General features: G+C 40.3%; 1 protein-coding gene and 1 long non-coding RNA gene across 3 annotated transcripts in view; one reads left to right on the top strand and one right to left on the bottom strand.

The window, feature by feature from the left end:
* The first annotated feature begins 971 nt into the window (after nt 1-971).
* LOC142748396 (uncharacterized) lies at nt 972-10,261 on the top strand. 2 transcript variants are annotated; one of them, XR_012882245.1, is made up of 3 exons: nt 972-1,022; nt 9,193-9,282; nt 9,784-10,261. It is a non-coding gene; the product is annotated as an uncharacterized LOC142748396 (long non-coding RNA). The 2 variants fall into 2 exon arrangements; XR_012882246.1 differs by lacking the exon at nt 972-1,022 and adding an exon at nt 2,388-2,468.
* Nucleotides 10,262-11,125: 864 nt separating this feature from the next.
* Nucleotides 11,126-24,321, bottom strand: part of LOC142750233 (A.superbus venom factor 1-like) — a 55,153-nt gene continuing 41,957 nt past the window's right edge. The window contains exons 36-41 of the mRNA XM_075859170.1: nt 17,235-17,340; nt 17,057-17,146; nt 16,033-16,119; nt 15,707-15,790; nt 13,016-13,151; nt 11,126-11,377 (exon numbers count right to left, since the gene is read on the bottom strand). Coding sequence (XP_075715285.1) covers nt 11,236-11,377; nt 13,016-13,151; nt 15,707-15,790; nt 16,033-16,119; nt 17,057-17,146; nt 17,235-17,340 — 645 coding nt within the window. The 3' untranslated portion in view covers nt 11,126-11,235. The remainder of the gene's footprint in view (nt 11,378-13,015; nt 13,152-15,706; nt 15,791-16,032; nt 16,120-17,056; nt 17,147-17,234; nt 17,341-24,321) is intronic.

Here is a 24,321-nt window from a genome sequence, read left to right on the forward strand (position 1 = left end):
TTTCCATGGTTATAGTATATTGTATAAAACTTGTACTGAATGACTAATATTTCATAGTACTGAGGATTAACACAATGGATTATCCTAACTCAGAACATTAAAGGAGTTTTCCAGGACTTCTATAGTGATGGCGTATCCGATAGGTCATCAATATAAGATCTGTGGGGGTCCGACTCCCAGCTGACTGAAGGGGTCGCGGCGATCGCTGCCGTTGCCTTCTCCTAGATTACAGGTACAGTACCGTACACTTGGTGCCTAGGATTGTAGTTCTGGTCCCATTCAAGACGAACGCCGCGGCCTCTTTAGCTAGCTGATTGGTGGGGGTGCCGGGAATCGGACCCCCACCGATCTTATATTGATGATCCATCCTTAGGATAATCCATCAATATAAAAAACCCTTTAAGGTGTACAACGGGATTAAATGAGGTTTATAATACATTCAGCTCTTTTCTATTTGCACATTGAACACAAATATTTCCCCCAAAAAGTTATCTATGAATATATTAATAATGTATCTACTGGTCATCTATATCAGGTGTTTAATGAAACTATATTATCCGGAAGTGACATCCATGAAAACATCATTTTTGCGTATCCTAACGGTACGTGGAAGTCCGCTCAGATTCTCCACACATGCTTTATGTGAACCCCGTTTATTAGTGATTTCCCTGTAAAATCTGGCATGACATCAGTCGTCATGAGATGTCTCTAAAGTTTAATATGCTGTATATCCCGTAATAACTATGTTATAAAAATGTAGATGAAAAACTATGGGTTAAATATAATTCAAGGAGGAAAAAAAATCTCTTGTTACTTACCATCATTCACAATCTGGAAGAGACCAAAGCAGTAATACAGTAATAAATATTCTATCCAGCAGAGCATGAAATGCACATCAATACTACATCACAGCGTAGATAAAGCACGACGTGTGATGATGTCATAGATACATTCTGTCACAAAGGGGGAGGGGTGAGCAGACAGACGTATACAGTTTGTTTTCATAATGGAAGGATCCAACTGTATGTATCATTTTTGGACATTATACATTATTTTGCAGAATGTGGTGTGAACCTAGCCCTAGCGTAAAACTGTCAGGATCACCGTGTTCATATGTGCAAAATCATAAAGGCGCGGTATATAATAGACTTGACTTGTCCTATTTCTGTGAGGCCATATTTTTGCATGGACATTTTTTATATACATTTTGTAGTCAGAATTTGTCAACATAGTTCATGGGCATAGATACATAATAAAGCACATACATGATATGACCGCACTGTACACAAATAATTCTGCCAAATACTGTGCACATAGGTAATGCTAAGATATATTACACAAATATTGTTACCATTGCAATATCTATCTATCCATCCATCCATCCATCCATCCATCCATCCATCCATCCATCCATCCATCCATCTATCTATCTATCTATCTATCTATCTATCTATCTATCTATCTATCTATCTATCTATCTATCTATCTATCTATCTCATATCTATCTATCTATCTATCTATCTATCTATCTATCTATCTATCTATCTATCTATCTATCTATCTATCTATCTATCTATCTATCTATCTATCTATCTATCTATCTATCTATCTATCTATCTATCTATCTATCTAGTCCACTGTCTACCAGCACCATCTTGAAAGTATGAGTGGGTTCAAGCCTTGGGAACCCGATCACAGTTCAATATCAAATAAATATCCAATGATAATCAGCACTCCAATTTTAAAGTGAAAAAATTGCATTAATAGCCCTCGTGCACCGTTTCGGCTCAGTGCAAGGAGCCTTTCTCAAGCACGTTTAACAGTGTAAAACATAGTGGTATATATGGGGACCAAACAAATAGTCCCAATCAGTAAGTGATTGATACAAAACAATAAAATTGATACAAATGCCATATATTACAATACATATGAAATTACAGATAGTGTCCACGGCAATTAAATTGCAAAGTGAACAAGTACAGTAATTCATCCGAAATATTAATAAGGTGCAAGAGTGCTGATTGTAGCAAACAACATTAATCCTGTGCACATGTGTACAATTATTTAAGAAGAGCCACATCACCATGTGTTACAGTGGATCCATGCTCCAGTGTGCTCATGTTGTTTCCGGCGTCCTCTGCATCCTAGTGCGCATGTCTGTAGTTTTACAGCTGAGGAGAATATCCTCATTGAAATAAGCGGTCTATTTTACAGAGACCGATTGCGCATGTCCGCGCATGCGCACATGTTTTGTGAGGTCGTCGGCGGCCATATTCATAAAGGTTTTGTGCTATAGTAGTACGTGCGGTACTGCACATGTCAGCGCCTGCGCACAACAGGCGAATATCGTAATTTACAAAAAATATGAATTCATATTTCCCAATTAGGTTAAAGAAGCAACAATAAGGATTTAGAATGTAATGTACATTATTTAGTCCTGAATGAAAACAGGGGTACAGATAAGTATGGTAATCGTACATGATTAATTATGAAAAAGTGAATATTTAAAGGCATTAATGATATATATAAATAAATGTATCATGAATTGATGTCCATAAGCGTCTTATTCAGGAGACATGACATGAGAAATGCCAGCATTGACTAATATATAAGATACATACACTAGCGTTCAAAAGTTTGGGGTCACCCAGACAATTTTGTGTTTTCCATGAAAACTCACACTTATATTTATCAAATGAGTTGCAAAATGACTAGAAAATATAGTCAAGACATTGACAGGGTTAGAAAGAATGATTTTTATTTGAAATAATAATTTTCTCCTTCAAACTTTGCTTTGGTCTTGGAATGCTCCATTTGCAGCAATTCCAGCATTGCAGACCTTTGGCATTCTAGCTGTTAATTTGCTGAGGTAATGGGGAGAAATTTCACCCCATGCTTCCAGAAGCCCCTCCCACAAGTTGGATTGGCTTGATGGGCACTTCTTGCGTTCCATACGGTCAAGCTTCTCCCACAACAGCTCTATGGGGTTGAGATCTGGTGACTGCGCTGGCCACTCCATTACAGATAGAATACCAGCGGCCTGCTTCTTCCCTAAATAGTTCTTGCATCATTTGGAGGTGTGCTTTGGGTCATTGTCCTGTTGTAGGATGAAATTGGCTCCAATCAAGCGCTGTCCACAGGGTATGGCATGGCGTTGCAAAATGGAGTGATAGCCTTCCTTATTCAAAATCCCTTTTACCTTGTACAAATCTCCCACTTTACCAGCACCAAAGCAACCCCAGACCATCACATGACCTCCACCATGCTTGACAGATGGCGTCAGGCACTCTTCCAGCATCTTTTCAGTTGTTCTGCGTCTCACAAATGTTCTTCTGTGTGATCCAAACACCTCAAACTTCGATTCATCTGTCCATAACACTTTTTTCCAATCTTCCTCTGTCCAATGTCTGTGTGCTTTTGCCCATATTAATCTTTTCCTTTTATTAGCCAGTCTCAGATATGGCTCTTTCTTTGCCACTCTGCCCTGAAGGCCAGCATCCCGGAGTCGCCTCTTCACTGTAGACGTTGACACTGGCGTTTTGCGGGTACTATTTAATGAAGCTGCCAGTTGAGGACCTGTGAGGCGTCTATTTCTCAAACTAGAGACTCTAATGTACTTGTCTTGTTGCTCAGTTGTGCAGCGGGGCCTCCCACTTCTCTTTCTACTCTGGTTAGAGCCTGTTTGTGCTGTCCTCTGAAGGGAGTAGTACACACCGTTGTAGGAAATCTTCAGTTTCTTGGCAATTTCTCGCATGGAATAGCCTTCATTTCTAAGAACAAGAATAGACTGTTGAGTTTCACATGAAAGCTCTCTTTTTCTAGCCATTTTGAGAGTTTAATCAAACCCACAAATGTAATGCTCCAGATTCTCAACTAGCTCAAAGGAAGGTCAGTTTTATAGCTCCTCTAAAGAGCAAAACTGTTTACAGCGGTGCTAACATAATTGCACAATTGTTTTCAAGTGCTTTCTAATCATCCATTAGCCTTCTAACACAGTTAGCAAACACAATGTACCATTAGAACACTGGAGTGATGGTTGCTGAAAATGGGCCTCTATACACCTATGTAGATATTGCATTAAAAATCAGACGTTTGCAGCTAGAATAGTCATTTACCACATTAACAATGTATAGAGTGTATTTCTGGTTAATTTAATGTTATCTTCATTGAAAAAAACGGTGCTTTTCTTTCAAAAATAAGGAAATTTCTAAGTGACCCTAAACTTTTGAACGGTAGTGTATATCGTTAAAAAAACGCATATACACCGTGTTCCAGGTGTGCCCAATCAAAAGAAAACTACCTAAGAAGGACATTCCTAAAAAACGGGGGATGGGGGGGGGGGTAGGAAGCACAAATCCTCTAGAAACAGCACTACCCCGGAGATTGAGGAATCAGAGACATTAATATTAACTAACATGGATGTCATCAACCTATCATCAACAACACTTACACAAGCACAAGTGGATCTCCTTACATTAGGCTTTAGTTTTGTGCCAACCAAAGATTTTGACATTTTCAACACCTTATTGGATATCAATAAATTTATCAGAAACCTCACAATCAAGAGACATTTTTCATTACCAACTGATATGGACACACCATTGAAACAGTCACATACACCTCACATTTGCAAAGAAGTCAACGTATATCGCGAATTTATGTTCCAAGAAAAAGTGTACTTATAAGTCTGGAAGATTTAGCTGATAAAACACAACCTAAGCTAATTAGTAGAGTGGAAGAATTCTCCACTCCTAATCCATCATTTTATCCAATTCAATCCAGAACAGAGTCTATGGATAAATTCCAGTCTGTAATTGAAAGAGAACTGCATAACATACAAGAGTCCAGTAGAAGAAGCAGAAGCAAACACAACTTGTCTATGGTCCAGAAGGAGGCAATGAAATCACTCCGAGATAATAGTGAAATTGCCATCCATATGTCAGCTAAAGGTGGCAGTGTCACAGTTATGGACACTGAAATATACGTCAAGCAAATCATGGGACTATTATCTGACACAGAAACATATTTAAAACTGGACTGCAATCCTACTCCAATGTATTGTTCGATTTTGAGAGATCTTTTAAATATTGGTTTAGGCAACGGTGTACTTACACAAAAACAACACGATTACTTATTGCCTGAACATCCAATTATCCCAATATTACATGCCCTACCGAAAACACATAAAGGTATTGTCCCACCTCCTATGCGTCCCATTGTTTCTGGCATTGGGTCTCTTACCGAGAGACTCTCAGAATGGCTAGACCTTTTGCTCCAACCCATTGTATTAAGAGTCCCTGGTCATCTGAGAGACACCAAGGATGCCCTCCAAATATTCCAAAATAAAATCTGGGAACCTAATTACGCTCAGTTGCGACGTAGTTGCACTTTACACCAGTACACCTCACATTGTGGCTGTCAAAGCCCTAGAACACCATTTATCGAAATACGGTGTATATGACGAGACCTTACAAACATTTGCTATAGAGGCCCTCAAGTTCCTTATGACTCATAATTATTTTAAATTCAATGGCCTTTACTATTTGCAACAGAGGGGAGTATCGATGGGGGCCAAGTTCTCGCCTTCACTGGCTAATCTTGTTATGGCATGGTGGGAAGAAACCACCCTGTTTTCTACCACCAATCCCTTTGCCAGCCAGGTACATTGGTATGGCAGATACATCGATGACCTCCTTTTCATATGGGAGGATGATGTATCTGCCATACCCGACTTTCTTCCATACCTCAATAACAATGATTTCAATTTGAGGTGTACATACAATTCCCATGTAGATAGTATACATTTTTGGGATTTAAAACTTACTGCTACATCAGGACAAGAAATTCATTCTGAAATTTATCAAAAGCCAATATCCGGCAACAATATTCTTCATGCCAGTTCCAATCATCCTAAACATACAATTTCATCCATACCAATAGGGGAATTTACACGAGCAAAAAGGAATTGTAGTTCAGATCAAAGCTTTGAGAGGGAACAATCCAAAATGTGCCAAAAACGGAGTAAAAGGGGATATAAAAATTGGACGTTAAATAGGGCTAAGGCAATTGTTGAGGTAAAAAAAAGAGATGATTTGCTATACAATAAAACCATCAAAAACGCCAACAAAACACCCTACAAGCAAGAAAACGATATACCAACCCTCAGTTTACAGTACAGTAATCAGTTTACTGAAATTAAAAACATGATTAATAAATATATTCCGTTACTATATGACGATGTTAAACTTGAGAATATTTTAAGGGTGCAGAATAGTGGCACGTAGGGCGCCTACAATAGGAAATGCTTTGTCTCCCTAATTATTTTCGCCTAATACAACCGGTGTAACATGGCTTCAACAATATGGCTTCTATAAATGCGGTTCCTACCCATGTAAGGTGTGCACACTTACCAAAACAACCGAAAAATGTGAAGATTCCAGTGGTCAATTTAATTTTTCTATCAAATCATACATCAACTGCAATAGTGATTTTGTAGTATATGTTATTGAGTGCACTTGCTGCAATGTAGGCTGCACTACAAGGAAGTTTAAAATTAGAATCCTCGAACATCTGGGTTACGTCAGAAATCCGGCAATCACCAACATATCAAATGCAGCGCGACACTTTATTACCTGCCATGACAGAAATATAAACTCCTTCAAAACTTATGCAATTGAAAAAATGAAAGGATCAGCCAGAGGGGGAGACCTTAGACATATCCTTCTTAGCAGAGAAGCCTTTTGGATATACAATCTAAAAACAAGATTTCCCCTAGGTCTCAACCTAAAAAAAGAACTTATGTTCCTATATTAAAGCATTCAACCTATACAATCGAATACCAATTAATGTAATCTACCGGTAGTTATACGCACTCCGGGAGGGAAAAAAAAGATAGAAAACCAAAAATCAAACGACATATATGGTATAACTTTCCAGCTCTTGCTCTTATATGCAAAAACAAATCTATCCTTTTGGATATGTAGTACATAATCATGACCAAACAAATTTGTTGCCATAACAAGTCAATCCAAAATTATTATAATGTAGGTCTTATCCTTTCTAGCTCTATCTCCTATGGCTTTGGTCTCAGTGCCGATTCTAATGCCGGCTGAGATTCCTCCGTAGAAATGCAGACGGCAGCACAGAAAATAACAAACAAAAGACCGACATAAATAAATATACTATCACAGTTTACTACATTGCAAATAATAACAATATAATAATTCACTGTATTTTAACGATATATATTGTGCTCCCACAAATATGAACATTTGAAAATTCACTGAAGTGAAAAATGAGTAAAATGTATAATTTTTATTTCATAGCTATCTAAAAACAGGGGTACAATCACCACTGTGAAAAGCCCAACCGTGTATTTAAAAACGTATTAAACACAATACTCCCAGTCCTAGTTAGTTTGCGAACCCTTTGTGACTGGGTATGTAAACAGAGATATCAAAATATGGAATCAGCGTATAACATTGGTAAAGCAGTGGTTTGGACCCTCGTTCACACAGGAGCCTGCGTTAACCGCACCAGATTCTCCCAATGTACAGATGCACAACAATGCCACTGCCCCCTACGCAAAATTCCCTCACTTCACCCGACCCTACGCGTTTCTATACTTATCATCAGGGGTCTGTCAGTCTGGCCAGGATGCCAGCGATATTTCTTCAGCAGCAGGTATTCTACTGCACAACACGGAAGCATGCACGCATAGATGTCAGCGGCATGCTTCACTCTGGGACTCTGAGTCACTATGAACTGAATACTCCGCCCCCTGGCTCCGGCAGCATACATCAAACAGCCAATCACACTGGCCCAGCACATCCATGATGCTCAACCATGTGACTCCCGGCTGTCAGCTGACATACCCGGAAGTAACAATGTAAACAACACAGAGCATGCTGACTCAATGGGAGGCTGTAGAAGTATCTGTTTGCTACACAAAGCCTCATGCTATTCAAGGATGGAGTATAACACTATTTTAGGTTGGATATATGTTGCGGATCAGCTCAGGACCGCAATTGGACTACCACGATAGGAGCACCTACCCTGAAAATACATAATATATGGATGGAAGAACGACGTAATTGTAAACCTCACATAAAACATATGACACACTCCTGGACTCAATTGCCATACCTGCTACTTATTGATTGATATATTACAAGTGACTACACTGGGACTAGGAATGCATTACCATACCCCCACCCAGAGGACCAAAAAAGCCCTATGACTTGATATGGATTGTATATTAAATAAAACAGGTATAATTTGTTTGCTCGTTTAAACCTTCAGGATGTACGCAAGCCAGTCTGTAGATCCATTGGGCCTCTTTACGCAGAATGAGGTTATCCCAATCCCCTCCCCGTTTAGGAGGACGTACCAATTCAGACCCCTGATGATAAGTATAGAAACGCGTAGGGTCGGGTGAAGTGAGGGAATTTTGCGTAGGGGGCAGTGGCATTGTTGTGCATCTGTACATTGGGAGAATCTGGTGCGGTTAACGCAGGCTCCTGTGTGAACGAGGGTCCAAACCACTGCTTTACCAATGTTATACGCTGATTCCATATTTTGATATCTCTGTTTACATACCCAGTCACAAAGGGTTCGCAAACGAACTAGGACTGGGAGTATTGTGTTTAATACGTTTTTAAATACACGGTTGGGCTTTTCACAGTGGTGATTGTACCCCTGTTTTTAGATAGCTATGAAATAAAAATTATACATTTTACTCATTTATCACTTCAGTGAATTTTCAAATAACAATATAATACATAAAAAAATCATTCTATTTATAACAAAATCTTTGCAAAGTTATAGGTCTTCGCATTTTGTGTCTCAATGTATTATTTGTTCGATATAAATTCAATACATTTGTTATATTGCACACAATCAACTTACCTTTGGACACTAAAGGGTTACTGTGCACTGAAAGTTTTTTGAACACTCCAGCTGCTTTCATCGTAGTTTATACCGCCCCACCCAGACAGCCATACCATATAAACCCGCTAACTATCAGCATCAGTGAATAATAGCCATGACTAAGAACACCGCAAGTGTTCGAAACGCGTAGGCCCCAAATATCTACCTGAAACTGCTTTGTTACCACGTCTGTTTGTTCGTTTGATTTTAATTTTCATACCCAATAAAAATAGGAACATGATTCCTTTTTAAACACAACTATAGCGCTGGATCAACCTCCCTTGTTTTCTATTGCTACCTACCGTGGACCGTCGCAGAGATCCGAGCGAAGTTGGAGTGTCAGACGTTGGACTGGTGAGCTGGAGGTTTCCTCCCCCTGTTTCTTTGTTATCCTTTCCTACTGCCTGACCTGATCTCGTGCTTGTGACGCGTGACGAACCTCTTTCATCTGCCCTGACCATTTGCTTGACCAACCATGAGTGCCTGTTTGCCACCTGCCCTGACTTTTTCTATACCTGACCCTGCATACTGTTTATTGATTTTTTACTACGCCTGTTTATATTGGCCATTATCAAGGGAGACTACTCTGGAGTAGCGAGATGGGATGCCCCAGCAGCGAAGTCCATATCCCTGTATAGGGGTAAAAGGGTGAATACCTGTGGTCCCCTCTAGATACCTCTCCCCGGTTTAGCCCCACATCAAATCCCTTAGTGACACAGTGGGTTCACACCATCCTCTCTTAGCCCCGTGACATTATCGATTTCCACGGGACTCGTGACACCCTGAAGACATTAAGTAATTGATCTGTGTTTTCCAAAATAAATATTGACTTTCCAGGCTTTCAATCTTTCTCAGAAAATGTGGAAGAGTAAGAGTCTGAATTAGATTCCCCACCATCCCCAAAACTACAATCCCCAGACTGAGGTGTGGCAGAGAGTCAGTCCGATCATCTAAGCGTTCAATGGAAATCCAAACCTCAGACCTTATTAACGTTTTAATTTCCTTGGCTAACGAAGTGGACTCTTCGGATACCACTTACTGGAAAAACACATGCGTACCGGGGCTCAATGTGCGGAAGAAGCTCTGCGTCCTACTTGGAAGACAGTGCTGAAGCCTGCGCCAGCAACATGGAGAGAGGACAAAGCTATAAAAAAGGCAGTAAATGGGGGGACGGGACCTCAGAGTGGCAACTGCTCCTCTCGGGAAACGTATGTTGTGAGCCACAACTGTCAGCCCTGGTAGCCGAAAGCTCCTTGACCCAGGACTCTAAAGAGGAGCTCAAGCCAAGTTCCATAGCAGATCTCTGACTGTCTAAGGACTGGACATCACTGTGGATGGTGAGGAGGCCCTTTTTTTAATATATGTTTCCTGCTCCTGGGAGTCAGGTTCTCTCACATTTGTGCTATCATAGCAGAGGGGGCACAGGATAGTTTAGCTTTGATACTTTTTAGCATTATTTTGAGCTTATTTTATCTAAAGATACATTGTTTTGTTATTAAGCTGTATTTTTTCCCCTAAGTGTTAGTACCGTTTTAGTTTAGTACCTGTTTTGTACAGGCGGACATTAAGTTGGCTTTTCCATATTCATGTATATAATAACCATCCACTCACTACTAACTACTGACATGCCATAGATACCACCTAGAAGAATTGAGCTTATTCCCTATTTTATAATGAACACACAGGGAAATATTTATAAATAGTGTCATAAAATGCATCAATTAAGGCCTCATGCACACGACTGTTGTGGCACTCGGGCCGTTTTTCACTACATCCGAGTGGCACCCGATAGTCATTCACTTTAGCGGGTGAATCGGGTCCATGAAAAATTATCCGAGTCTCCGATCCGAGGAAATATAGGACATGTTCTATCTTTCCTCGGATCACTGACGGACGTCTGAGGCATCTGAGACACGGTGGCATGATATATTTAGCGCTATTCCCTAAGCATATTTTGACACATTTCTCTTCCATATGCTACTTTATGACTGGCGCACTCATATGTACACTCATGTGTTACGTCCAAAATTGCTGTACGTCTTTAATACATTCGTCGCATTTTACGACTCACCTTAGCCTCGCCCCTTTTCTCTGCGCTTTTCAAAACCTGGGCGTAAAATGGTCAAGAACACATAATACTGCATCAGTCTTCTGATTTATTGAGGGTGCTGAATATTGTCCAATAAGGTGAACACAATGAATAGCAAATAAATGATTTATTGGTATATAAAATATCAAATCAAAACTGAGAACAATGGTAAAAAGGGGACAGAGGTGGAGCGGGTGGAGTTTTTTGGGTTCACGTTCTTATGAAGGACATCCATTAATCTCCAGATTATCAGAAAGTTCAGAGAAATCGTCACACTGATTCCTGTTTTCTGGATTTTGACATTCTCTATCATTTGGCCACCATTCGATCCATGTGTCTTTCCCAATAATATAGGAATAGCTAAGAAGAAAAATAGAATTTTATAATACTATGTAATCAAATTTATATCAGTCGTACACTATAAACCATACAATGTAGAAAAGGAAGACGTTTTACATTCTTCTAATATTGTATTTTGGACGAGGCTTCAGTCTGTATTAGGGTCAGTTCACACAGTGCGTAATTACTGCGCATTTTCTGCGACAGAAGGCATTGGGGAAAATCTGCAGCATAATACAGTGGAAGCAAAGTGGATAAGATAGAACAAATCTCCTCCATACGCTGCGTAAATACTGAGTGGAAAAACGCTCAGAAATTAACATGTGGTGCAGAGTTTTATTCCGCAGCATGTCAATTGTATTTGCGTAAATGCTGCTTATATGTTGCGGGATTTCCCCATTGAATTCACTGGGAGGTAAAACCCGCAACAAATAGAAGATGTTGCATTTTTGAGAGATTGCAGCGATTCTGCCGCAAAAAACGCAACTCTAGCTCTAACTCTACATAGAAGTCTGTGTTTCTTCCTCCAGGCCGGCCTCCTGGGATGACGTTTCATCCCATGTGACTGCTGCAGCCAATCACAGGCGGTAGCGGCGGTCACATGGGATGAAATGTCATCCCAGGAGGCTGTCATGGACGACATCAGAGGGCTGCCCTCTTAGGATGATGTTTCATCCCATGTGACCGCCGCTGCAGCCAATCACAGGCTGCAATGGTCTCCTGGGATCAAAACGTCATCCTAGGACTTTGGCCTACTAGAAGGCCGGCTAAATGCTGCAGTTTTCCGCAGCAGACATTCCGGGCGAAAAACTGCACCACAGTTTGGTGCGGTTTTTCGCCCAGGATTCCCTAGAGCCACCAGTACGGATACGCAGTATAACTTTATGCAGCGTATCCGCCCCGTGTGAACTCAGCATTATAGTTCAGAGCTGCAGTCACAATCCAGTAGGCATCACAGCTGAAATCTTTCCATATTCCCTGTTTGTTGAGTGTCTGGACAGAGCTGGTCATTTGCATTCTGGTAAGTGTAGCCTTTACATCAGACACAGCGACGGGCCTATAATATGGCATAATCGCTTCAGCCTGTACTATAGTCTAGAGTTGCAGTCACAGTTCTTAAGGTATCGCAGCTGAAATCTCCCCATATTGCCTGCTTGTTCAGTGTCTGCACAGAGCTGATCATTTGCATTCTAGTAAGCGTAGACTTTACACCAGGTACAGGCTGTAGTAATCGGATGTAGGGAAAATTAACTTTCCCACTGTATTATGAGAGTGAAGCTAAGGGAAAGTCTGGTGACAAGATTATACCCCAACATCCCTTGCTTCTTCAGTTCGACCAGATCCTCTGATAATTTGAATTTTGGTGTCTTTACACCAGACACTGTACAGAAATCTTATGTAGTAGAAACTAACGGTGCCCCTTTAGTATAGGAGCTCAGATAAGCTCTCATGTTTGTGCCTGGCAACAATCACATTGATTTCCCCATTGTTCCAATAACAACCAGCAGAATTTTGAGTGCAGCTCTGGAGTATAATACAGGCTGGAACTCAGGATAAGTACAAGATCAATAATGTAATGTGTTTACAAAGTCATTCAGCTTATGTAATCACATAGTAAGTGATAATTATTGTTATACTAGTAATGATTATAACACTCACCCAGATGGCTGATCCCAAAGGTCAAGTCTTACTCCCCAGATCAGGTAATCGCGCTTTTCTTTCAGATCTAAGGCTTTGCGGCACTTTATATGACTGATAAAATTCTTCTGTTTGTTTAAAACATTTTCATCCGTACCTAATAACATAACACAACATGGAAAATAACATTTTTACACAATGGGAATCACATATACAAGTAATTTGCACATAATTATTTCCCATTTTCACGCTTGGTCAATCGTTGTCTGTTTGTAGGTGTGGATCTCCAGCGATCAGCAGAATGAAGAAGCTCAAACAGACATAGTTATGCTTTTATACTTGTGGCTGTGTCTGGTACTGCAGCATAGCCCCAGCAAAGACCCATTTATTTGAATAGTGCTGAGCTGCATTACCAGTCACAACCACATGCACTGGAGCATTATGGCCCCTTTGTTCTGCGGATTGGGGGGTGTCTGAGGGATCCCCACCCATCACGCACTCATGGCTTATATATTAAGGATAGGCCATCAGTGTTATAACCTGGAAATAACTTGAGTCTATCTAAAAGTCAGTCTTGTTCAGCTTCGATTTACATACCACTAGCAATAAAACTGCAAAAATTTACCTCAATGACTAATCGACAATTTCTATAAAAAAAAACAAAACACATTTTACCCATATAAGACATTGGGTACAATATAAATCTTTACTACAACCCCTATTTTCTTATATGGGGGTAAGGAAGCGAATATTGTTATGTAGAATAATTCATCTTTATATACCATGTAAATGATACCACATATGTGATTGTATACCAATAAGATACCAACAGAAAGGATACCAACACAGAGTATTGTTCAATGTAAAGCAACGTTGCTAAGAATCTACTGTGTTAAGTCCTAGGTAGTAACCAAGGTAAACTTGGTGCATCGATCAACAATTGACACAAGATAAATCCAAGAAAATATGATCGACTCAAGCACATGAAAGTTAAAGAGAAATGTACAAAATTTTATTGAAATAAAAACATGAAACAATTAAAACTGGAACAGGGAATGAGTCACTCAATAAAAAGACATCAAATCGATCACACACCGGATATGAATATTACGTAAGTATGTAAGCAGTATACATGCCTATAGATATGCTGAAAGATATAAATGTTACGTAAGTATATAAGCCGTATACATGTTGTTGAAACAGCAAGAGAGGGTTGTGTATATACTCATGCAGAGCTGTGTCTAATGGAGCCGAAGTAAGTTGTGACAAAAAAGTAATAAAATGTCCAGCATGCAATCCAGCACACCTATGTAAAGGTATGTGACAACAATTACGTATAAGGCTGGGTTCACACGACCACATTAACGTCTGTAATGGACGGACGTATTTCGGCCGCAAGTCCCGGACCGAACTCAGTGCAGGGAGCCGGGCTCCTAGTATCATAGTTATGTATGACGCTAGGAGTCCCCGCCTCTCCGTGGAACTACTGTCCCGTACTGAAAACATGATTACAGTACGGGACAGTTGTCCTGCAGCGAGGCGGGGACTCCTAGCATCGTACATAACTATGATGCTAGGAGCCCGGCTCCCTGCACTGTGTTCGGTCCGGAACTTACGGCCGAAATACGTCCGTCCATTACGGACGTTAATGTGGTCGTGTGAACCCAGCCTAAGTGTATAGGTGCAGTAGTTGTCTGGATGAACATAGAGGGCTAGCAAAGGCCATAGCCCATAATGTGAATACTGAAAGATAAGCACTGGAGTGTTAAATGTACAATGTACATGGGCTCACAAAAAAGACAGAGAAAAGACAAGAGAAACTCAATTGCAGCTGTCTAACAGGGAGGAAATGTAAGACATACCGGTAGACATGGTAGAGGCGTGAAAGAGATGTCTGTACCCGACGAAGGCAGTTGCCGAAACGCGCGTCGGGTACAGACATCTCTTTCACGCCTCTACCATGTCTACCGGTATGTCTTACATTTCCTCCCTGTTAGAGAGCTGCAATTGAGTTTCTCTTGTCTTTTCTCTGTCTTTTTTGTGAGCCCATGTACATTGTACGTTTAACACTCCAGTGCTTATCTTTCAGTATTCACATTATGGGCTATGGCCTTTGCTAGCCCTCTATGTTCATCCAGACAACTACTGCACCTATACACTTATACGTAATTGTTGTCACATACCTTTACATAGGTGTGCTGGATTGCATGCTGGACATTTTATTACTTTTTTGTCACAACTTACTTCGGCTCCATTAGACACAGCTCTGCATGAGTATATACACAACCCTCTCTTGCTGTTTCAACAACATGTATACGGCTTATATACTTACGTAACATTTATATCTTTCAGCATATCTATAGGCATGTATACTGCTTACATACTTACGTAATATTCATATCCGGTGTGTGATGGATTTGATGTCTTTTTATTGAGTGACTCATTCCCTGTTCCAGTTTTAATTGTTTCATGTTTTTATTTCAATAAAATTTTGTACATTTCTCTATAACTTTCATGTGCTTGAGTCGATCATATTTTCTTGGATTTATCACATATGTGATTGGCATTATAGAATATCATGTACAGGTCATAGTTATTATATACACACACACACACACACACACACACACACACACACACACACACACACACACACACACACACACACACACACACACACACACAGAGACACTTGTCTTCTCCGGTATTTACCTTCCTTGATCACAACGATTATCTTCATCACGTAGTTATCATAGTTTTCATTCTTTTGTATTTCCTCCAGGTAGGCCTTGTATACTACAAACAGAAGAAATAACATGAAGTTGCTAATATGACTTTTAATAATGGATGGGTCACCTGCCCCCGTCATATTTACGCCAGCAAGGAGCCAACTGGTGACCTCAACATGGAAAACAAGGCGTTTTACTATCTAATGCTTATTACATGTCAGTAAATGTCAAAAGCAAACTTTCCGCCTGCTAAGTCCGTATAGATGGAGTTGATATTTGTGTTTTAAGATGAAAGTTTCTGCTTCTCACCAAAGTCTACTCCTGGTGCACATGCTCTTTTCAATCGATCTGCTGCATCAACTTTACCCTCCAGCTGTTGCTGCAAGAAACAATTCTCTAGAAGACAAAATCCATAAGAAATCAATTTTAGAAGGTTTAGAAGTTTATTGCTAAAAATGTGATGGTCTTCTACCTTAAAACATACCTCCCATGTGCTCCTTATGTGAAGTAACTGTATGCTGTCTTTCTTGTAAGGTCAGTAGTTTTGGCGCAAGACATCTACTGGTCTGGGTTTCCTAGACAGGAAGTAGCTATCTGCCCGCTACCATTATCAGCCATTTTACCTCTCATGAAGCTTATTTCTCTGTCATCTGGTCACCCAGAGGGTGCTCCTCCCTCCCTCTCACAGCTCTGCCTAGCATTAAATCACAGTGATAGAACCCTCCCTCCTTCTAGTGTTCTAGATTGAATCAATGCTTGTAGAGTGTGAAATATGATCTGATATATCTAACCACATGTTTGTCTATTTCAACCAGAGGCTTTACCCATATTTTTTACCTATATGGTTACCAGGCATTGTTCAAAATTCATGATAACAGTGATTGACCTCAAATACATATCCACTCCCTTATTGATGACCATCCTTGGAATAAATGACCCCCATTGAACAGATTCTTATAACTTCCCTGACTGATATTTCATGGTGGTCATTTATGGCACAACAAATTTAAACTACATATATATATATATATATATATATATATATATATATATATATATATATATATACACACACACACACGCACACACGCACACACGCACACCCACTGTCCACCTAACACTTGTACATATAATTTTAGGAATTTTAGGAATTTCACATTTTACAACAGGTAATATAAATCAAGTCTTGGAGCTTTCTGATAGTTTATAATTTTACTTTTTTAGTGGTGTATACATATCCCATGTATTGTATACATACAGTAGGTAACATAACTCCCTTAATACTTTGTTTCTACTATGTCTTATCTAACACATTAGTTATTTGGGAACTTACCTTCGGCACATCGGCACACTTCTTTTTGACAGATCGTGCCCAATAACTTGCTGTTTTTGTCCACATGGTAGAATTTAGTGCAACGGTTTTCTACAAAGGGATAGGAAGTGAAATAGAAATTTACAAACATGTGACACTCACATATAAGGTCAATAGAAAAATCCTCTATATTACCTACCGGGGGTGTAATAGTCATAAACAGTGACAGATGCCGGTTGGATGAGACCAACTTTGAAGATCTGGTGAGCATAGAATTTAATGCATTCCTCTTCTTTGTGTGAGACCTGTCCAGGTTATTAGAAGAAACGTTAATTTATCATTGAGGAACTACCGTAATAAAAATTGACAGTATATATGTTTTTATATCTTGATCTATAGTACAGATGGGATATTTTTCTGGGTGTTCAGTAAAAATGTTTATTAACCCCTTAAGGACGCAGCCTAGTTTGGGCCTTAAGGCTCAGAGCCCATTTTTCAAATTTGACATATTTCACTTTATGTGGTAATAACATCAGAATGCTTAAACCTATCCATCTATTCTGAGATTGTTTTCTTGTGAGACATTGGGCTTTATGTTAGTGGTAAAATTTGGTTGATATAATCAGTTTTTATTTGTGAAAAATTGCAAAATTGTGAGAACATTTTGAAAAAATAGAATTTTTCTGAATTTAATTGCAACTGCTTGTAAAACAGACGGTTATACCACCCAAAATAGTTACTAGTTCACATTTCCCATATGTCTAATTTAGATTGGCATCATTTTTTGAACATTATTTTATTTTTCTTTTGGTTACAAGGCTTAGAACATAAGCAGCAATTTCTCATATTTTTAAGAAAATTTCAAAAGCATTTTTTTTAAGGTACCTGTTCAGTTCTGAAGTGGCTTTGAGGGGCCTATATATTAGAAACCCCCATAAAACACCCCATTCTAAAAACTAGACCCCTCAAAGTATTCAATACAGCATTTAGAAAGTTTTTTTTTAACCCTTTAGGCGTTTCACAGGAGTTAAAGCAATGTGGAGGTGAAATTTGCAAATTTCATTTTTCTTGCTGAATTTCAATTTTATTCTATTTTTTTTCTGTAACACAGAACGTTTTACCAGAGAAACACTACTAAATATGTATTGTCCAGATTCTGCAGTTTTTAGAAATGTCCCACATGTGGCCCTACTGCGCTCGTGGACTAAAACACAAGCCCCAGAATCAAAGAAGCACCTAGTGTATTTTGGGGCCTCTTTTTTTTATTAGAATATATTTTAGGCAGCATGCCAGGTTTGAAGAGGTGTTGAGGTGCCAAAACAGCAGGAATCCCCCAAAAGTGACCCCATTTTGGAAACTGCACCCCTCAAGGAATTAATTTATGGTTGTTGTTACCATTTTGACCCCACAGTCTTTTCACAGCGCGTATTTGAATTGGGCTGTGAAATTAAAAAAATTAAATTTTTTCCAATAAGATGTAATTTTTCATCAAAATTTCTTATTTTCACAGCAAACAAAATGCCCCATTTTGTTGCCCAATTTGTCCTGAGTGCGGCAATACCCCATTTGTGGTGATAAACTGCCGTTTGGACCCATGGGAGGGCTCAGAAGGAAAGGAGCGCTATGTGTTTGTTGGAGTCCAGATTTTGCTGGATTGGTTTTCGGGTGCCATGTCGCATTGGCAGAGCCCCAGAGGTATCAAAGCAATGGAAACCCACCAGAAGTGACCCCATTTTGGAAACTACACCCCTCAAGGAATTCATTTATAGGTGTTGTGACCATTTAAATCACACAGATTTTTCACAGAATTTATCTGAATTTGGCTTTGAATTTAAAAAAATGAAATTTTTTACAATAAAATGTAGTTTTGGCTCAAAATTTCTTATTTTCACAAGAAATAAAATACCCTGTTTTGTTGCCCAATTTGTCCTGAGTGCGGCAATACCCCATTTGTGGTGATAAACTGCAGTTTTGGCTCATGGGAGGGCTCAGAAGGAAAAGGACCACTATTTAGCCTACTAGGGATTTTCTGGTGCGAAGTCATGTATGCAGAAGCCCCTGAGGTACCAGTACAGTTGAAACCCCCGAGAAGTGAACTACATCCCATAAACTGTAATGTGGGTTCTCCCGGATACGGAAATACCCTACATGTGGCTGTTAACAGCTGCCTGGGCACACAGCACGGCCCAGAGCAGAAAGATGAGGGGGATAAGCTGTGCTGAGTGTGTCAGGGTAAGTAAAACTGGGGTAGATTGAAAATCAAGGGATGTATGATACATTTTAAAACACTCTTTCATACAGAGCCTTAGTTTTTCGGGACACGTGTCACATTGATATATTGTGTCCTTCCTTATCCCCCTCTTATAGCAGACTTTGCACCTCTTTTGACTTTTTCCCTTCTTGCCAGTTTGGGGAACTTCTCCTGGAAAGTGTTGCCCTGGTACGATGCGTGTGGCCCCGCTTCCAGAAGTACTGGGTGCCTCCTCTTCTTACTCCCTAAAAATTTGTTTCTTGATAACCACCTCTTGAAATTCCAGGAAAGTTCCCCTCTGGCCTGCACATCGACATAGCACGTACACATTGTACAATGCCATCTGTATGATGTGCACGGCCAGCTTCTTATACCACACCGCATGGCGCTGTAGGGCTTCAGGACTTGATCTGACAAGTCCACCTATTGTAGTCCAGGATGCAGTCTGGTTTGGGGGTCTCTGTACTGGTACCTCGTACAGGTACATGGGTACTGGTGTGGCCATGTATTGTTGTCAATACAAGGACATCTCTCTTGTCCTTGTACTTGACACACAATATGTTGCTGCTAGATTGTGCCCTGCTCTCACCCCTTCTGAGTGTTTGCCCTGCAGAGACTTAGGGGGGCCTCTCAGATTTCTTCTAGCCGTGCCGCATGCCGCAGTACTTCTGGAAGCGAGGCAGTTGAAGAGTGGGACGCTGGTATAAAAATTATCCAGGTAGAGGTGGTAACCCTGGTCCAGCAGTGGGTGCACCAAATCCCAAACAATTTTTGCGTTAATTCCCAGTAAAGGGGGGCATTCTGGGGGCTGAATACTGCTGTCCTTCCCTTCGTATATCCTAAATCTGTAGGTATACCCTGATGCACTCTCGCACAGCTTATACATCTTCATGCCATACCTTGCCCTCTTACTCGGCAGGTACTGGCGGAATTGAAGCCTCCCTTTAAAATGTACCAAGGACTCATCAATAGAAATACAATTCTCGGGGGTGTATGTTTGGGCAAACCGGGCACTGAAACGGTCTAATAGGGGTCTCCGTTTTCCGGAATTTAGAGCAAAGTAGAGGTGAAATTTACATATTTACATTTTTTTGTCAGAAAATCCTTTTTATTCCATTTTTTTCTGTAAAACAGAAGGTTTTATCAGAGAAACGCAACTCAATACTTATTACCCAGATTCTGCAGTTTTGAAAAATATCCCACATGTGGCCCTAGTGCGGTAATGGACTGAAGCACCGGCCTCCGAAGGAAAGGAGCACCTAGAGGATTATGAGGCCTCCTTTTATTAGGTACCCTGTCCGGTTTGAAGAGGTCTTGTGGTGCCAAAACAGTGGAAATCCCCCAAAAGTGACCCTATTTTGGAAACTAGACCCCTTGAGGAATCCATTGTAGTTTTCTTGGGGTGCATGCGGCTTTTTGATCAGTTTTTGTTTTATTTTTAAGAGTCGTGATGACTAAAAAAACAGCAATTTCACTATTGTTTTTTTATTCTATTTTTTTACAGCGTTCACCGTGCGCTATAAATGACACATTCACTTTATTCTGCGGGGCGATACGAATACGGCGATACCAGATGTTTATAGTTTTTTTTTATGTTTTATGGAGTTTGCACAATAAAATACGTTTTGTAAAAAATCATTCACTTTTTGTGTTACCTTATTCTAAGCGCCAGAACTTTTTTATTTTTCCATCAAGAAAGCCGTGCGAGGACTTATTTTTTTGCGTAACGAACTGTAGTTTCGATCAGCACCATTTTTAGGTACATGCGACTTTTTCATCTCTTTTTATTCCATTTTTTGAGAAGTGAAGTGACCAAAAAATTGTGATTGTGGTACGGTTTATTATTATTTTCTTTTACGGCGTTCACCGTGCGGGATAAATAACAAAATAATTTTATAGTTCAGGCCGTTACGGACGCGGCGATACCAATTATTTATAGTTTATTTGTTTATTTATTTATTTTTATTAATAATAAAGGACTAATAAGGGAAAAAGGGGGATTTTTACTTTTGTTACTTTTAAAACTTTTACTTTCTTATTTTTACACAACTTTTTTTTAATTTGTTTTAACTTTATTACTTTGTCCCACTAGGGGACATGAGGGCAGGAGGCCCTGATCGCTATTCTAATACACTGCACTACATGCGTAGTGCAGTGTGTTAGAGCTGTCAGCTACTCACTGACAGCAAGCATAGTGGGTCCTGACTTAGTCAGGACCCACTAGGCTTCCATCGATGGCATAGCCGGACGCCATTGTTAGGCATCCGGTTGACATAGCCACCATCGCCGGCCACTATAGCTTAACTCCTAAGAAGCCGCGATCGCTATTGAACACGGCTTCCAAGGGGTTAATCAGCGGGGACACAGCGATCGGTCCCCGCTATAGGAGCTGTGGCAACTGCTGTACGAGACAGCAGCTGTCACAGCTCCTGTATGTGTCGGGAGGACGGCCGAAATGACCGTTCCTCCCGCGACGTACTATTCCGTCGCTGAGCGCGAAGAGGTTAATGATGAATGCAAAATCTGTGGGACTGAGGTTACTTGGGTTCACTAGAGGAAATTATTCTGAGGACCCCCCCCATCTACAGAAAAATCGTTAAATTGGAAATCTGCCCGACCAGTTAATATTATTAAACCAATACTTGCAAAAGGTTGTAACTATTTGTTTGGCTCAGAGGGGGCTTCAAGTATGGAGAGGCACAGTGAATGATAGGACAGAGAGATCTTTGAGCATAAAAAACATAACACACTAATACGACATATACACTTTATGGTCAAAAGTATGTGGACACCCCCCTAATCATTGAGTTCAGGTGTTTCAGCCACATCCATTGCAAACTTATGATCAAGCACACAGCCATGCAATCTCTCTAAACTAACAATAGTAGTTGTAGGGGTCCTACTGAAGAGCTCAGTGACTTTGCACGTGACACTGTTATAGGATGAAACCTTTGCCACAAATCACTTTGTGAAATTTATGATCTGCTAGATCTACCCTGGTCACTTGTAAGTGCTATTATTATCTGCTAGATCTGCTCCGGTCACCTGTCAGTGTTGTTATTATCTGCTATATCTGCCCTGGTCACCTGTAAGTGTTATTATTATCTCCTATATCTGCCCCGGTCACCTGTAAGTGTTATTATTATCTGCTATATCTGCCCCGGTCATCTGTAAGTGTTATTATTATCTGCTATATCTGCCCCGGTCACCTTTAAGTGCTATTATTATTTGCTAGATGATTTGCCCCGGTCACCTGTAAGTGTTATTATTATCTGCTAGATCTGCCCCGGTCACTGTAAGAGCTATTATTATAGGCTAGATCTTTCCCATTCATCTGTAAGTGTTATTATGTCCCACTTTTTTCTGTGGTGTAGCTTCATGTTTGGAACGAAAAGTTCCAGTTAGGGACTCGCAAGTGCGGGGATCCGTGACGAGGATTGCGAGCTTGCATTCTTTTGGCCAAAATTACTACCAATACCCAATGTATTTTCCATGGTTACTTGCATTACATTTACTACTTTTTGGACGCAGCCAGGTCTTCAATGCTGGGAGAGCATGGTGTGTTGCTGTTAGGCATAGCAAGCAGGGCAGCCCGCTCTATGTATTACATGGCGCTGCAAATTGGCTGCTACCTGGCTATATACGCTATGCCTCATGATTTATGCATTATCCCTCCATGTTTCGCACACTGCACCCACACTTCATGCATCACTCACATTCCTGACCCTTATTCACTATACTCAGTACTGCCCCCTATATTTTACATATTTTAAACATGTTATTCACCACTTGTATATTATTCACAATTCATTTCTTTTCATTTATGCACTATACTCAGTACTGCCCCCCATATTTCACACATATTATTACTACTTGCACATTATTCACAATTCATTTATTTTTTACTACACATCCCATGCACCACACGCCACTCCCCTCAAGGCTGGGAGTGGCTATTATTATTTAACACACCTGAGCACTTTCCTTCAGCAGCATTTTTGACCTGTCTGTGTCTTGCTGGGATTTTACCTGCCCAATTTGTGAGTATGGCCTTTTTTTGTGTTTTTAATCTTATTCTATGTCCCACTTTTTTCTGTGGTGTTATTATTATCAGCTAGATCTGCTCCGTTCACCTGTAAGTGTTATTATTATCTGCTAGATCTACCTCTGCCCCTGTAAGTGCTATTGGTATCGGTTAGATCTTCCTTGGTCACTTGTAAGTGCCATTATTATCTGCTAGATCTGCCCCGGTCACCTGTAAGTGCTAATATTATCTGCTAGATCTTTCCTGGTCACCTGTAAGTGTTATTAGTATCTGCTAGAGCTGCCCCGGTCACCTGTAAATGCTATTATTATATCCTAGATCTGCCCCGGTCATCTGTAAGTGCTATTATTATATGGTAGACCTGTCCTGGTCATCTGTTAGTGCTGTTATTATCTGCTAGATTTGCTCTGGTCACCTGAAAGTGCTATTAAAATCTGCAACATCTGACCCGATCACCTCTCAGTGCTATTATTATATTCTAGATCTGCCCCATTTACATGTGGCAGATCTTCCCCGTTTACATGTTGGTGATATTATTGTGAAGTTGAAGTGTCTAGGAGTAACGTTAGCTCAGCCACAAAGCGGTATACCACTTAAACTTACAGACTCAGTCTGCCGATTGCTTATGCTCGTGGTGTGTAAAAATCACCTATCCTCTGTTGTATCACTCACTATGGAGATCCTCACTGCTTCTAGGAGTGACGTCAGCACCAGAACTGTGTGTCTAAAGTTTCATAAAATGGGTTTCCATGGTCGCTGCACACAAGACTGAGATCCAGGCACAATGCGAAGTGTCTGCCGGAGTGGTGTAAAGCACGACCATCACTGGACTCTGGAGCAGCGTGTTCTCTGGAGTGATGAATGACAGCTCACTATCTGGCAGTCTGATGGAGGAATCTGGGTTTGGTGGATGCCAGTGGAACGTGTCTACGGTAACATTTTGTGGAGGAGGGGTAATGGTCTGGGGCTGTTTTTCAGGATTTGACACTT

The sequence above is a fragment of the Rhinoderma darwinii genome, chromosome 3 (genome assembly GCF_050947455.1).
Source record: "Rhinoderma darwinii isolate aRhiDar2 chromosome 3, aRhiDar2.hap1, whole genome shotgun sequence".
Taxonomy (NCBI): domain Eukaryota; kingdom Metazoa; phylum Chordata; class Amphibia; order Anura; family Rhinodermatidae; genus Rhinoderma; species Rhinoderma darwinii.